Source organism: Xenopus laevis, chromosome 3S, assembly GCF_017654675.1.
Source record: "Xenopus laevis strain J_2021 chromosome 3S, Xenopus_laevis_v10.1, whole genome shotgun sequence".
Taxonomy (NCBI): Eukaryota; Metazoa; Chordata; class Amphibia; order Anura; family Pipidae; genus Xenopus; species Xenopus laevis.
This window is the reverse complement of record NC_054376.1, coordinates 68,779,515-68,795,995: the sequence shown is the minus strand read 5'-3', so window position 1 is coordinate 68,795,995 and position 16,481 is coordinate 68,779,515. Positions and strand designations below refer to the sequence as shown.

Below are 16,481 nucleotides of genomic sequence, written 5' to 3'. Positions count from 1 at the left end.
TACTTCACTTTATATTTCCTTGGGTGGAATGACACAATCCTAAGTGTCATCTACAACTTCCCTCAGCAGGTAATGATTTTTTTGAAAATATAGTCAATGCAAAGGCCGTCACCATATAAAATCATAATACCCATCCCTGGTGTTCCATTCAAGCCTTTTCCGAATTTGATTTAAATTATAGGTATCTCCTAGCTGATGCCACAGACTGATTATTATATTCTAACGCTAATTGCACTAGTTTATGTACTGCCATGTATTAATTTCTAATCAGCCTTATATTGTGACATTTATATTCTATGTGTACTGTATATTTTGAGTCGGTCCCTAAGCTCAGTAAGTGACAGCAGCACAGAGCATGTGCAGCGAATCAGGAGAAAAGATGGGGAGCTACTGGGGCATATTTGGAGACACAGATCTTTATTGCTGAAGGGCGGCTGTTGTCTTGGGCTGCTGCAGAAGCCCAAAACACAATGTACAACATTTCTCCCCTACTTCTTTATTTAAGCTTTAGTTCTCCTGTAAGAGCATTAGATGAACCTGACTACAATCCATTAGGATATTCATAGAGTGAAGAGAGTCTCTTCTTGATCTTTGGAGTTTTGCACAAGTCGGGCAAATGTAAGCATAAAGTGGGCAACAGTAAAAGGTAACAACTGATACATGTGTAGACATTTTCCTTTCTGTTGCTTCTTAAAATGAATCTTCTGAGAACCAAAGTCCAGGAGAAATCTTTCCATAATAACTCATTATTGCTACGGCAATATCTCAAAATCAAATGCTCAATGAGATTAGTCAGCTAGTTAGACTGTATCTGGAGGTCTGACTTTGATTCTCCACTTTTGAAAATTGGGGCTGTCAGTCCTACAGTTTCACTAAAAGTCACATTTGTAGCCACGATTGTAAGATAATAAATTCCTCTGATAAATTAGGTGTATGAATGGAGGTCAGTGTTATTCTGGTTTATCTGGTTTATCTCTGTCCTAACATCTTTAACTAGGAGCTAGGATACAAAATCAAAACTGTCACCTTTGAAGTATTAAATTATTAGCTATCATAATCCATTATTTTCACTTTTTCTTAAAAACTGTTTTAGGAATGTACTCCTTTGTTAACCAAATACCAAATGTCAGCTGTAGAAAATGCACATACCTAGACAGCAGGAGAAGTGGACCCTGCACCACGTATGAGGGAATAAGTGTCTTAAGCCAGGAAAAAGGGTGTGCTGTCTACATATACAATCTAAGAAAAGCCTGTTTGCAATATAGATGTGCATTTTTAATGCATAAAGATTTTTGAGGATTTCATTTAGCTAACTTGAGCTTAAATGGGTTGTTTACCTTTAAAGGGATACTGTCATGCGAAAACATGTTTTTTTCAAAATGCATCAGTTAATAGTGCTGCTCCAGCAGAATTCTGCACTGGAATCCATTTTTCAAAAGAGCAAACAGATTTTTTTTTATATTTAATTTTGAAATCTGACATGGGGCTAGACATATTGTCAGTTTCCCAGCTGCCTTCAGTCATGTGACTTGACAGATTTCAAAATTAAATATAAAAAATCTGTTTGTTCTTTTTAAAATTGGATTTCAGTGCAGATTTCAGCAGGAGTCTGCTGGAGTAGCATATCCCTTTTAAGTTATTTTTTTTGTATATTATAGATTTTTCAGTTGGACTTTTTTTATTTTGATTTATTTGCCTTTATCTTCTGACTCTTTACAGCTTTCAAATGGGGATCACTGCACCCATCTAAGAAATGAATGCTTTGTAAAGCCACACATTAAGGGGGTTATTTTATTAATCTCTGAATTTTTATGGTCAGACTTTTAAAGGGGAAAAACCACCGTTTTTTTTGTAGAAAAAACTTGAATTTTTCGAGATTTATTAAAAAAAGTACTCCAACTCAAACCTGCTGTGTTCCTGTAGAAGTCAATATCATTCATATCGTTCATGTCTCGTTGATATCCTGATCTGTGCTGGGTCTGTGCTGGGTTTCGTTCAATAATCCAAAGATTTCATGGATTTGGGCATCAAACCCGGAAAAGTAGCAGGTTTCGCAGATAAATCCAAAAAAATCATAAGATTCTGATTTTCACAATTTTATCGAGTTTTTTCCTGCACAAGAAATTTGCAGAGTTGCTGAATAAAAAGCTAAATAATTAAAAAAACACAAATAATAAAAAATGAAAACCAATTGCAATTTGTCTCAGACTTTCACTCTCCATTGCATACTAAAAGTTAACTCACGGTGAACAACCTCTTTAATTATGTAGACAATAAAGTCAACAACAGTTTAAAATGTTTAGTAAGCTCATGGGTCTTTTGCATTTTGGTAGCATAAATCTGAAGCCTTGCTGGACTATTGGCTCTGGTTAAAATACCATCATCTATGCTGATGATGGAGAATCTGTGTCTTTCATCCAGACTTGAGTTATAAAAACCATCTATGACTTTGAAATAATTTGTTTGAAATGAGAGGAGGACAATAGATTTGGGTTACCTATATGTCTTGGAAATTCAGACTGATTTAGAATGGATTTTATTCCATTCCATTTTTTTTCATGTTTTTACTGGATGGATTGTGGGCTTTTTCACATGTTTTTGAACATGTTGTGCTCTTTCAGTTTTGGGGCCTTTCCTCGGGGGGGGGGGGGGGCTTCAGTTTAAGATCCAGGTAAATGATTTATTGTTTTTTCAGTACAACCTAAGATTTAAAAATATACTGAATTTTGATACAATTCTACTTCTGTTACAAGATATACAATTCTAATTGTCAAAACACACCACCAGATTTACGCGTGGTAAAAGCTCCAAAATGTACGGCAACCCCTGAAAACCATATATTTTTGGAAAGTATACTTTATGACAAATAGGTAAAGCCGTCTTTCTACATCAAACTACCAACTGCAAAGCTTTTTTTAAACTAAACTCACGCTAGAGGTCTACTGAACAGTTTGATGCCCAATATGAATAGAGCTAGTATGTGGTTATGTATGAATCCTAAATGAAAATCGTGTGCATGAATTTTCTCGCCTGCCAACTCAGCTGCTGCAAACAGAGCCCCCTGACTGCGTATTAGTTGTACAAAGACGCCCAGAAAACCATACATTTTTAGAAAGTACAAATTCTGCCAAATCCAACATGGATGAATACATCTTTCAACACCAAACTGCTATGCTGTCCTAAACGCAGCAATTTTAAAGGAATTGTTCAGTGTAAAAATAAAAACTGGGTAAATAAATAGGCTGTGCAAAATAAAAAAAAGCAGCGGCTTTCAGTTGCTGTTTGTTTGTGGGCCTTTCTGTCTGAAGTTTAGTCTTCAACAAGTGAAATGCATGCTCAATTGGTTTCAGGTAAGGTGACTGACTTGGTCATTCAAGAATATTCCACTTCTTTGATTTAATAATCTCCTGGGTTGCTTTGGCTCTATGTTTTGGGTCATTGTCCATCTGTTTTATGAAACACCTCCCAATCTATTTGACTGCATTTAGTTGGATTTTAGCAGACAGTATGTCTCTGAACACCTCAGAATTCATTCAGCTGCTTCCGTCCTGTGTCACATCACGGATAAACACTAGTGTCCCAATACCACTGGCAGCCATGCACGCCCAAGCCATCGCACTCCTACATGTTTTACAGATGATATGGTATGCTTTGGATCATGAGCTGTTCCACGCCTTCTCCATACGTTTTTTTCTTGCCATCATTCTGGTAGAGGTTGATCTTGGTTTCATCTGTCCAAATAATGTTTTTCCAGAACTGTGCTGGCTTTTTAGATGCAGCACTCCAATCTAGCCTATTGGCTTGCACCTTGCAGTACACCCTCTGTATTTACTTTCATGCAGACTTCTCTTTATGGTAGACTTGGATATTGATATGCCTACCTCCTGGAGAATGTTGTTCACTTGTTTAGCTGTTGTGAAGGGGGTTTCTCTTCACCATGAAAATGATTCTGCGATCATCCACCACTGTTGTCTTCAGTGAACGTCCAGGTCTTTTTGCGTTGCTGAGTTCACCAGTGCTTTCTTCTCAGGATGTACCAAACTGTAGAATTTGCCACTCCTAATATTGTAGCAATTTCTCGGTTGGGTGTTTTTTCTGTTTTTGCAGTTTAAGGATGGCTTGTTTCTTCTGCATGGAGAGCTCCTTTGGCCACATGTTGTCTGTTCACAGCAAAATCTTCCACATACAAGCAACCCCCTTTTGAGCCCCTGAAATGCAGTGATTGTGTTAAAAAAGGCTTTAGTTCCTCGTATTTTTTTGCAATCTTTTTGTTCAAAGCACTGAGTTAAAGCTGAAAGTCTGCAGTTCAACTGCATCTGAGTTGTTTCATTTAAAATTCCTTGTGGTAATGTACAGAACCAAAATTACAAAAAAGTTGTCTCTGTCCAAAGATTTATGGACCTAACTGTATATTTACCAAAGTATGTGATATGTAGAGACCCCAAATGAAAAATGTGCATATGAATTTTCACTCCTGCCAACTCAGCTCCTGACTGTGTACTATGTGCTGTAATACCACCCAACATACAAAGACCCATAGAAAACTATATATTTTTGGAAAGTAAATATTCTGACAAATCCAGCAAGGTGAATATACACATTTCGATACCAAAGCACCAAACAGCAAAGCTATACTAAAAATAGATAAGGAACAATAATGCATGGATAAACTTGCAATAAAACCACAAAAATTGTGCAAATCAATGAAATTATATAAATATTTTTAGGGGTAAATAAAACACAAAATGGTAAAATGAATAAATAAAAAAAAAACCCCTCCTTTGTGAGTTTTTTTGTGTATACATGTATGGACATTTATAAAAGTTGTGTGTCATGCCCAGTAGCCCAAACCCCACACTGGAATGACCAGCAGGGCCACTAAGTCAATATTTAAAGTATGAACTAGGAGGGAGTAGACTGGCAAGGAGACTAGAAGGATGCTTGCAGTAAGACAGTTTATTTAGCCAATATAAAGTAAATGAAGTTCATAGTATTCAAACAGGCAGGATAATGAAACTTACTGACTGCAGCTCTGGAACAGACTGGAACTAGAAAATTAGGAACATAGACTGGGTGTCCAGCAGGTATGAACTGGCAAGGAGGGAAGTCAGTGCTCTGCAGGGAGCTAATTAGGGATAGGCCGCACCTGCCAGTTAATGCAGAGCAGCTGAGTATAACTAACAGCCCCAGGGCTAGCCATAGGACCCTCAGAACATGGTAAGCCTATACCTCTAATCTGCCTAAATAGTGAAGAGGTAAGGCAACAGACTGCAATACATAAGGTCCCTGGTTCAAACCCAGCAGAGGAATGATTCCTTACAGTGTGTATATATGTGTTTGTTTTATTCTTGCCTTAATCCACGGACCAAGGGCAAAATTTGCAAGTGTTAAAAAATATCTGTTAAAAAATTTTTTAGTTAAATGATTGCAAGGTTAATTTGGAATTTTTTTGCTAGGCTTCCTTTCCTGCATCCATGCTTTTGTGGACTTACAAATATTATATTACAATATATATATATATATATATATATATATATATATATATATATATATATATATATATATATATGTCCTCACAAGTAGGAATGCACACTGGGATTTTAATAAAATCTTCACTTTTTATTAAGTCATAATATTAAAAGAAAACAGGTCAACGTTTCGGTCCCCTGCTTGGACCTTTATCAAGACCCAGATTCAAGTTTAAAATCTCTTTAAATAGTTAAAAACATGTTGATTAACCAATCACTATACAGCCTCATTCTGGAGCATAATGTCAAATCAAAATTAACTCTTACATGACTGTTATAGAATAGCTTGACTAGCTGAGTATGCAACAAAATAACAAGAAGAACCACACATTATGTTGTAACTGTTACAAACTATTCAATTTGTTACAATATAGATCCTTATCTCTGATTAAGAAAACAAGAAAAGGAACAGTGTTCATTTAATCCTCCTGGCGAGAGGGTGTTTAATTTTCTTATCCAGAAAACTTCTCGTTGAAGTAATTCCCTAGATCTATCGCCACCTCTGCGAAGAGGAGGTATGTGGTCAATGGCAATATACTTAAATGTTGGAAGTCTGTGGCCCATTTCTAAAAAATGTTTCGCTACAGGTTTTTGTGTCTTGCCATCCCTGAATGCTACACTTATAGCGGATCTGTGTCCGTCCATTCTTAATCTCAGCATCAGGTCTGTTTTACCAACATAAGAAAGACCACAAGGACATGTAACCAGATAGATCACGTGTGTTGTGGTACACGTGATATGATGTCTAATAGAGAATCTTTCCCCTGTGTGTGGGTGTGTGAAAGTAGTGCCTGGATTCATGTATCTACAAGAGGTGCAGCTAGGACACCGAAAGCAACCATTTTTAATATTAGTAAGCCAGTTATTAATTACCTTCTGATAACATGACAGGGGATCATTTTTAACTAGCAAATCTTTCAAATTAACCCCCCTCTTGAATCCCACCATTGGTGGCTTTGGGATTATATATATATATATATATATATATATATATATATATATATATATATATATATATATATATATATATTACAATAAAACAATTATCTTATACTGGAAAATCAGTGGTGTTCTTGGGAATACTGGGGCTGTAAAAATAACTCTGAGCCAATGGAGTCGTTTTCTCTAACTTTGTTCATTTAACATATAATTTATATGGTTAACCAGTTTATAAGGTATTTTCAAAAAGAGGAAACCTATCGTAGAATAACAGGATTGAAACTCATAACTTTATCAAAATATTTCAGACCCAGTATGCGTCTATTTTATAAATTATGCTGCAATGAAACTTGACATTTTGGTATTTGCTTTAGTTTAGTTTTTTTTCTTCTTTGCAGACACAGAAGACCAGGATGTAGCTTTTAAAGCTGCTCAGGAACGAGCTGATATAGTTGCAAAATATGACAGAGTAAGTATTTTTTACATTTTTCCTTGGGGTATCATATCAACCCTTCAATATTTAGCTGACTATGGGGTGTAGTAAAGGTAGTGTAACACTATATTTTTTAAAAACTATGCATTTTACAAATATATACATATAAGTAGTGGTGGAGGCTAAATATTAACCTTTGGCACTGTGTATATATACAAGCCAATTTATCAACATTCTCATTTTAGTAGTTTTAGAAGTTTTTGAAACCACAAAAAAATTGTCTCTAAAATAATGAATGCCATGCCATTTATGAAAAGATCTGAATTTAAAAAAACAGGAACAACAAAGCAGAAAGATCGGAATAAGATAATGAAAACCTCTTATTCCTCAAATTTTTCATGCACATACTAGAGCAAAAGCCTGAATTAAAGAAAATGGTACAACTGGATAAGGACAGCTCCCACTGAATTCTAGATGACCTTGACAGCTTTTAGTTGGCAAAGTTTTGTATTGGTGCTTTTTGTGGTTTTTTAGTTTAATAAATTTATTTTGTGGTTTATAGTAACTCGTATAAATCTATACGAATGTTAGTAAATCGACCCCTAGGTCGACCCTCTATATATTACATTTTCTTTAATATAGTCACTCTAAAAGGAACGAATCAATAAAAAAATAACCACATGACAAAAGTCACTGCATTATATTTTTGATTAGTTATGTGGTTATAGACCAGTATTATTGCCTTCCATGGGTGACATTGCTTTCCAGTGTAAAATTATAGCATATCATTTTTTCTTTCACTTCACTGTGTTCTTATCAATCATGGCACAATATTTTGTTTGTTTCTCCAAGACCAAACTAGTAACCATTCCCTGTTTCTAACCACCTCTTCATTATTTCCATTGTCATAAAGGAAGAATTTTGAGAAGCACTTGACAGATTTTTGTGGCATTGATTATATTCTATTGCATCCCCTCATATATTATACCTTCATATGTTTAATACTTACTAGACTCTTGCTTTCTTTCTCCCTCACACATCCATCCCTCTATTCAAAATTATCTTTCATTATCTGTCCATAAACCTGTCTTTCATGTTATCAGTGTAATCTTTAAGTGATACTAACACTAAAAAGATACTCTCAAAAATATTGAGTACATTAGAAGTTGCCTTAGGTCATATTGATCTATTTCACTGATAGGTCTGCTTTTGTAAGAAATTGTTAGTTGAAGTTCCTAAACCTGACTTTTGCCAACCTGCTATCGAACTACTGCTGCACAAATATGGCAGCCCCCTCATAGAGGCGCATGGGGATTAGATAGGTAATGTAAAAACATCAGGCAAATGCCTTTATAAATGATGTATATAAGAGAAAGGGACGCTAACTGGTTTAAAGGACAAGGAAAGTTAAACTAAAGAAGTAGGCTAGAAATTTTGTACATTACTGCTAAAGGGCGGTGGTTGCCTTTGGCTGGTACATAAGCCCAAAAACATAAAGATCTGTGCCTCCAAAGATGCCCCAGTAGCTCCCCATCTTATTTTCTGCTGATTCACTGCACATGCTCTGTGCTTCTGTCAGTTAGTGAGCTTTTTATGTGTAAAAATGAATAATGTAAATCGATGCTTTAAGGTTTAAATGCAAAGTATCAGTCAACTCCAGAAAATGTTCCATGTGGTTTGCTGCCTCCTTAATCTGCTGGTCCCAAGAAGATTAAGGGGCAAATTTATCAAGGGTCGAATTTCGAAGTAAAAAATACTTTGAAATTCGACCATCAAATTAAAATACTTTGACTCAAAGGATTTTTCACCGAATTTGGCAATTGAACGATCAAAGTGAAATCGTTCGATCGAACGATTAAATCGTTCGAATCGAACGTTTTTAGCATACGATCAAACGATTTTACTTCAATGTTTAAAGACTTAGAAAAATAGACTAAAAGGTCCCCATAGGCTAGCACTTTGGCAGGTTTAATTTGGCGAAGTAATGAAGTCAAAGTTTTTTTTAAAGAGACAGTACTTCGATTATCGAATATTCGAATATTCAAACAATTTTTACTTCAAATCTAAGTAAATTCGAAGTCGTAGTATCCTATTCGATGGTCGAAGTATCCAAAAAATTACTTCGAATTTCAAATTTGTTTACTTTGAAAATTCCCTCGAATTCACTTTGACCCTTGAAAAATCTGCCCCTAAGTCTACAAGTAAACCTAAGGAAGGGGCGCACTCCCATCGTGTAAAATTATATCAGTACCTTTAATCAAAGTAAGATATATTGTACTTACAATTTAACAGAAAATTATTGTTGATCAATAAAGTCTGTTAAATCTGTTTCCCGATGCATTTATGGAAAAATTATAAATAGCATGCAAAGACAATGGCATGTTGTAAAAAAATTAAAAACTTAAAAAAGGCTTAATTTCTTGTGTCATTTCATCTTTACAGAAAACATAATTTTTGTCTTTTGCCTGCTTTAACTTAAATTCTGCTTTTACCTCAAAAATTTACCAGCACTAAAACTTTGAAAATATTTGGCTGGGTAATATAACCCTAAATGATTTCTGATGAGTTTCTGTTCTGTATTTGGACTATAGGAAGCCTGATCTGAGTTTTTGTATTGGAAATTCCAACATATGATATGGATAATTTGATTGCTCAAATTATGATTATCAAGAGTTTACATGTTTTTAATTCTTTCACTTAAGGGCCGAGAAGGTGCAAAGATTGATCCTTGGGAAGATGCTGACTTTTTACTTTATAAAGTCACTGATCGATTTGGATTTTTACAGTGAGTATTCATTTTACATTTCTGAAAGTTGTAAAGGAAAGCTTAAAAGGTTTACAGTTTAGTTTCTGTCTCTCTGGTATACTATTGATTGCCTGTTTTTTTAACTTATTAGAATAACACTTGCTTTATCCACAATGAGGTCTATAAACTGAATTTTAGTTATTAGATCTGTATTTGCTTTCTAGTTTGTCATTTCAAATTAAATGATGCTGGTTTTGGAAAACAGATGGCACACCCAAAACTGATGATGTTTAATTAAGTTAGATAACAATGAAACAAAGAAAATACTGTATTTAAAATAAAAGGGAAAGTGAATCCTTTTGAAACACCTTCCACATTTTCACATGATTTATCCCAAACACCAATTTCCTTATTATTTCATTTGAAGTACTTGAGCTCCCACACTATGAGTAAAGGCATATGGCCTAGCTGAATAAACCATGTAATTCTCCTACCGCACACCTGTAGTTCACCAATCCTGCAATTGGTGGTGTGTTCCTTCCGTTGACCCGGCCGGGTCCCTTAGCAACCAATGTGTATAAGAAACGGATCCACACACACGCTGATTAATGCAGTCGGGGAATATACCCTTTTATTCAGCCACCAAACATCGTTTCGGGGGGGGGGACACCCCCCCCCCCCAAAACGTTGATGAGCTTCTACAGAAGTACCCCATGCTGGTGCAGTTTTCTGCTATTCAGAGTTCTGGTTCAAGGTATCCAGTAAAACATTTTAACAGTTTTGCACCCCTTAGTGATTATACTTTTAGTTCTTCTTTAATAGTTATGTTCAGTATGTACCTGATATAACACGCCAAATTTATTGTCACTGATTAGCTGGAGAATCCAGGGTGGCTGTTATTTATATAATGCTAGCAGGGTTTATTTCTAAGGAAGAATTTGCAAAGTGTAAATTGGAGAGCATGAGTTAATAGATTATCTAAATCAACATATAATCTGGTCTGTATACAACACAGATATAGAGTTGTCCTCCCTGCACGCTAGTGATTTGCGGAAACACAAAGAGTCTACCCACTCCCAACCTGAACCAGCAAACCTGTATTTATAGACCTGCACCCATCCTGCCTTTCTCTGGCCTCTCCGGAGGGGTAGGACAAAGCAGGTGCAAGTCTAAAAATACAGACTGACAGAAAAGGTGGGGCATAGTAAGGTTGTAGGTGGGATGGATGGAAAGAAGAGTTTGGCCCCAACCCACCTGTTAAGAATGTGTAGTTGCTGATCTGAACCTTCCCAACCCCTGGGGAAACTCACAAGTCCCACTTGTTTCTGACTGGCCTGCACTGAGCATTGTCTGTCCCCACTATATTGCTCAGTATTACGCAGCTTGAACTAGCAATAATGCAGCAAAAATAGCACAATGCAGCAAACAGAACACAGGGAGAGTGCAAAGATGTCCATAAAGAATCAGCCCTTAATGTGCTGTTTTGAAAAACTGTGCCTTCCTTGGTTATATTAATAAGTTAAATAATTAATGCCTTGTGAAGATGCCAATGTTGTTCTCCGCAAGGAGAAAACATTTTAGGGCTCTGGCGTGTGGCCCTCCATGTCCGGTTATCTGGTGGGCCCTTGGTTCCCAAGTTCAACATGGAACACAAATGTTAATTGATAGCATTGTACACAATGAAGCTGACCCACAGGAATGGAGATCAATGCTAATGAAATGCACAATTTTTATGAAATTCAGCACCTTTGGAGAAAATATATAATTTAACTTATGTGTTTTAGGTGTGCTTGCCATGTGCATAGGGCATATTACTGCACTTCATGGCAGACTTGTTTATTGAACAGTAACAACTGTAAAAGTTGTGCTTTAAAAGCAGCAATAGGCAGCAAATTATTAGGAAAGACTGCAATGTAAACTGGCTATGCATATAAAGAAACTAATCTGAAACCAATCAGGGATTGAATGCTTTCCCTCATCATTATAATTCTATTGTTATTGTCAGATTCACTATACACATACAGATATTATCATCTGATTGACCCAAAACTACTATGTTCTAGGACACTTCCCAAAAGTAACACAAATTATTTTATCTATTGACAGCATGTTCACATGTAAGGTCAGCGTTAAGTAGCTGAGGCTAACCTTTGGCAATTTCTTACTATTTTTGACCACAAAACAAGAACACAAATTATATAAATGTCACTGTTGCACTGGGTAAACACAGTCCACATTTATTACCGGTTTTAAGCTAGATGAGGTAATAGCCAGCAAAAAGTTTAAATCCCTGGGGGTGCCAGTAATTTTAATTTGTAATCACGTACCTGATTCCTCAGGCCATTGTTCCTGTTATAAGCAGTTAATGTATACTGAATAGCCTTTCAGTGCAATTCTGTGTAACTTTATTAATGGAACACAGTGCTATGTTACATAAGTAAAGTTACACAGAATTGCACTGAAATGCTCTGTAGTCTACATTCTTCTGTTTAGTGGAATGGAGGTGCAGGCCAGGATTTGTGGAAAGGCCACCTAGGCCTGGGTGTATGGCGGCAGGATTTTAGGGGGACGGCGTGTTGCCCAACCACACCCACATTGGTTCAAAAACACTGGTGATGCGCTGGAGATACAATCATTTTTTAAATTTCCCATGTGCAATCCCTGTTGCTCCTGTCCAGATGATGAAAATTTGCACAAATAAAGGGGAGGGAATAGGGGCGACGAATGCCAGTGGGCCTAGGGGTGTCCACTATGTAAATCTGGCCCTGTGGAGATGGCTTCTCATTTGGGTGTTGAAAAGCTTGGAATAATTACTGAAAAAACAGGGGACTGATTGGACTTAATCAAGTACATTGCTCCTGTTGGAAGAAAAATGCACTAGCCCATGGTTCTTAGGAAGCACCACAGGGCATTCTTATTTCTCCTTCTTCTTTCTTCATTGCCCAGGGCAGACACATGGTTGAGTGGAAAATCTGGATATTTTGTTAAAATTCACCTTTTCACTATACTGCTCATGCACACCCAAGCAAAGGAAAAAGAAGCAGGAATAGGTTGCCCAATGGTGAGAATGGTAAGAAGAACCCTAGGCTGGTGTTATTTTCTGCTAATGAGCACTGGCCCAGGGTATCAGATATGATTACAATCACTGGGGGTGCCTGCCATTTGGTAAAACCCAGTGATTTATAATTTTCTCCTTTAATGGTGCCGCAAAAGTGAGTGCCCACACACAGCTCCAACATGCTCCTCAGTAAATCTGCTTCATACAGTGTTGCATATGCTGCATGACTACATTTGATTCTTAGCAAGTATTAACCATTCTCTGCGTTAATGAGTGTTTATTAAATTGGTCTTTTCAAGGCAGAACAAGTGATTTAATACTAGAAAAGTTCTTTTGCTGTACTACGTAAAATGTCCAGTTTTTAGAACAGAAAATATGGAGTTTTAAGTTTCACTAAAGGAATTGCAGCATTAAAAAAAAAACCCCCTCTGAATAAGACATCTTTTCATACAAAAAAAAAGGTATGCAGTCACCACACGGATAATGCATGTTGATTTAACTTCTTGGCAAACTGAATCATCAGATGAGTGGAACCTCAATATACAGACTTCTCCTCTGTATGGTATATAATAGTGTTTCTGTTTGGCAGTAGTGATTTAACCCCATGTAGTGCAGGGCACTGTATGTTTCCAGCACTCTCAGTGCTTCAACTGAAAGCATTTCCTAATCAATTTGGGTAGGCCAAAACAGACATTACTTAGTATAAAACACGGGCAAACATTTTTCTATGATTTAGAGAAAAATGTTGTATTTTGTATGTGTTGCAAAGGTAATCCTACATTGAAAAGTATTTCATTACTGTATATGCTAAATAGCATTACTGAAGTATTCAGTATCTCCTTGATATTAAGTTATTTTATGAATCGTACAGAAAGTAATGTGTGTGTGGCTCCTGTTGTCAGACTGTTCTTAAATAGAGCCATTTGTCAATGGTCACATTGGTGACCTCTCTCGGACATTCTAGGGACTTGCTTGCCTCCCGTATCTACTATTTGTTTTAACCAGAACATGGTGAAACAGGTAGGGTCACATAAGGTAGCTGAAGTGTCCCAACAAAAAACAAATTATTAAAAAAATGGGACAATCCTATAGTAAATTCTCAGTGCAGCATCTGTGTTCATTATAATTGTATGCATGTCTGTAATTGATACATGTCTTCAGTGCTAATGGCTTTCAGTATGGACAGGCTTCCATCACAGTGGTGCTTAGCATCGTGTAAGTACCTGTTAAGCACCTGGCCAATCACAAGCATGGCACACATTTAGTTCTATGGTTCAGCGTCCACAAGGAAGCCACTGCTGAAGAAATAGTTTATTTTGCAGTCTGAAAATATTGCAGCAGATTCGGTAGCCAAGTGGAATAGGTTCCATACAGAGTACTGTCTTTAATATACAACCAGTGCAATCATAAATCTTGCAGTGGTAACTCTATATTATAATTTTTTTTCATTTCCTGAGTAGTTACTAGGCAGTTCCAGGCAGGGTTAATAGCGTAATGACAGTTGCTTCTTACTGATGCCTCAAAGAAAGTTATGAGCATCTGAATACCTTGCTTGGTTAAGCATTGTGTTTCTAAAGTGTCAGTATGTTATATGCACACACACACTGTAAATCAATTAGCCCAAACAAAAAATCAAACCAAAAAAATTATGAACCCCAGTTTCTATGAGCATTCAGTTATTAGGTAATTTCTGACTGAAACCTGTCAAACAAATTGTTGCAGCCTATAATGGATTGCATATAACTTCAAGCCGTACAGTATATATGTACTTTTATCTTTTTACTTATTACACAATTATTACAATAGTTTTTCTTTCCAGTTTAAATTTTAGTATAAAATATTTAAAATAAGTCTACTGAAATGTGATTTTGCTAATAAGTTTTGCCTTATGGTATATAAAATAATCTTACAAAGTGCTCTGTTGTGAGATTTTATATTCAGATATGTTTATTCAGTAAAGACTTGTAGAGAAATAGTTACAGGACTGAATTGGCATTGTGAAGAGTTTTATACATAACCACATTCTTTAAGAAGGATTTAACTGTAGCTATTGAATGAAAAAGAGCTGTTTATGCTAGTTAGTTACAGAAAAGTGACTGAGATAATACACTTAACTGCTTTTTCTTTCGTTTTGTAAAAAAATCTCTGCCATATAGAATTGTAAATGTATGTCTACCAAATATTCATACATACAGTTATTTTTGTAGCTTTCTATCTATTACCTTAGGGTACATAAACATTGGTGTTTCAACCTGCTTTGGATGTCTAGTGGATTTCAATGTGTTCCACTGCGTAGCAATGAAAGTGCTCGTTGATTCTAGTCTCCCTGTGGTTTTGCACCCACATGCTCAATGCAGAAAAAAACCCTGAAAAGACTTGGTCTTTGTGCTTCTCCTGTTTTAGTTTCCATTACTTGCAGAGTTATGCAAAATTACTGGGCTTGCAATATTATATACTACATATACAGCAGACAAGCAGCAAAAAGAGAAGCAGTATCTATCTAGTAGAATTAAGTCAAAGGCAACTGGATAATTTAAAGTTTTTCTTGAAAGCGTTTCACCATTGATCCTAGTGGCTTATTCAGTGCAACTGAAGTGGTAGGGAATTCCCGGCATTTAAACCCTTGAGGGTAGTAAAGTCACAGACATCCAATCACAATGGTTCCATTAAACTTTAGTGAGGTATTGGCTGAAACTCACCATCTGTCCTCTCTCAAAATGTGCACATTGTTGTCCTCAAAGAAATGCAAATAGACTGCTGAGTCTAGTGCTGAGGAGTTAGCCCTTCTTTGTTGGGCCATTCTCTTACAGAGCGGTTTCTTTGTCACTGTATATATCGGAGCACTCCTCCCTACACTGGACTGCATGAATCACATTGATCTTTATGTGCTTTGGTGTTGGGTCTTTAGGGTGCACCAAATTCTGTATTAGGGTGTCGCTGGGTTTGAAATACACAGGAATGTGATGTTTCTTGAAAATTCTCCTAAGTTTTTCCGATGTTCCAGCCACATTGAAACATTTTCAAGAAAAACTCTGAGGCCCGATTATCAAAAGTCAAATTTCTGATAAATGTGAATTTATTTCTAAATTCCAATACAATTTGACTGGGAGGTTATTTAAGAAAAATATTTGAATATCTAATATATCTAATATTCAATCAATTCAATAATGGTTCTTTAACTGAAAATTCGAATTCGATTCATATGTGATTTGTACAAATAGTTTTCTCCTGAAAAAATCCTCAAATGTCATCAAGGCTATTTACAGTACATCTCCAAATGGCTCAACTGACCTCTGCCATTAACTTGTACCTGAACTCGGCAGGTTTTAAGTGACGAATATTCAAATTAGGACTGTTTCCATGGTCGAGGTGTGATAAATCTCACATTCGAATTTACATTCGAAAAGGGGAATTGAAATTTGAATGTGTGAATTTTAAAACTCAAAAATTCAAATTCGAATTTACTATTCGACCCTTGTTTAATCTGCTCCTACATGTCCAGTTGCTTTGACTTAATTCTACTAGGTACTGTATATCATGACCTGGATAAATGAGAATCTTACTAGACATACATTAGAGAAAAAATGTACCGTATATCTGCAGTGGTGAAATGAAACATGCTGTTTTTTGTATTCCCAACATGCCCCCATCAATTTCTGATCATCTGTAAACAGAATTCAACAGCTAGAGAGAGGGCTACATATTTACCATTCCAACAGAAATGAAGATTAACAGATTCATGTAGCTAACCAGAAGAAGTATTCACTGTTTGCTCTC

General features: G+C 36.2%; 1 protein-coding gene across 3 annotated transcripts in view; it reads left to right on the top strand.

Annotated features, from left to right (window-relative positions):
- usp6nl.S (USP6 N-terminal like S homeolog) overlaps nt 1–16,481 on the top strand; it is an 85,990-nt gene that overhangs the window by 35,944 nt on the left and 33,565 nt on the right. For all 3 annotated transcript variants that reach the window (XM_018255722.2, XM_018255721.2, XM_041588458.1), the window contains 2 exons: nt 6,866–6,936; nt 9,603–9,685. In XM_018255722.2, coding sequence (XP_018111211.1) covers nt 6,866–6,936; nt 9,603–9,685 — 154 coding nt within the window. The remainder of the gene's footprint in view (nt 1–6,865; nt 6,937–9,602; nt 9,686–16,481) is intronic.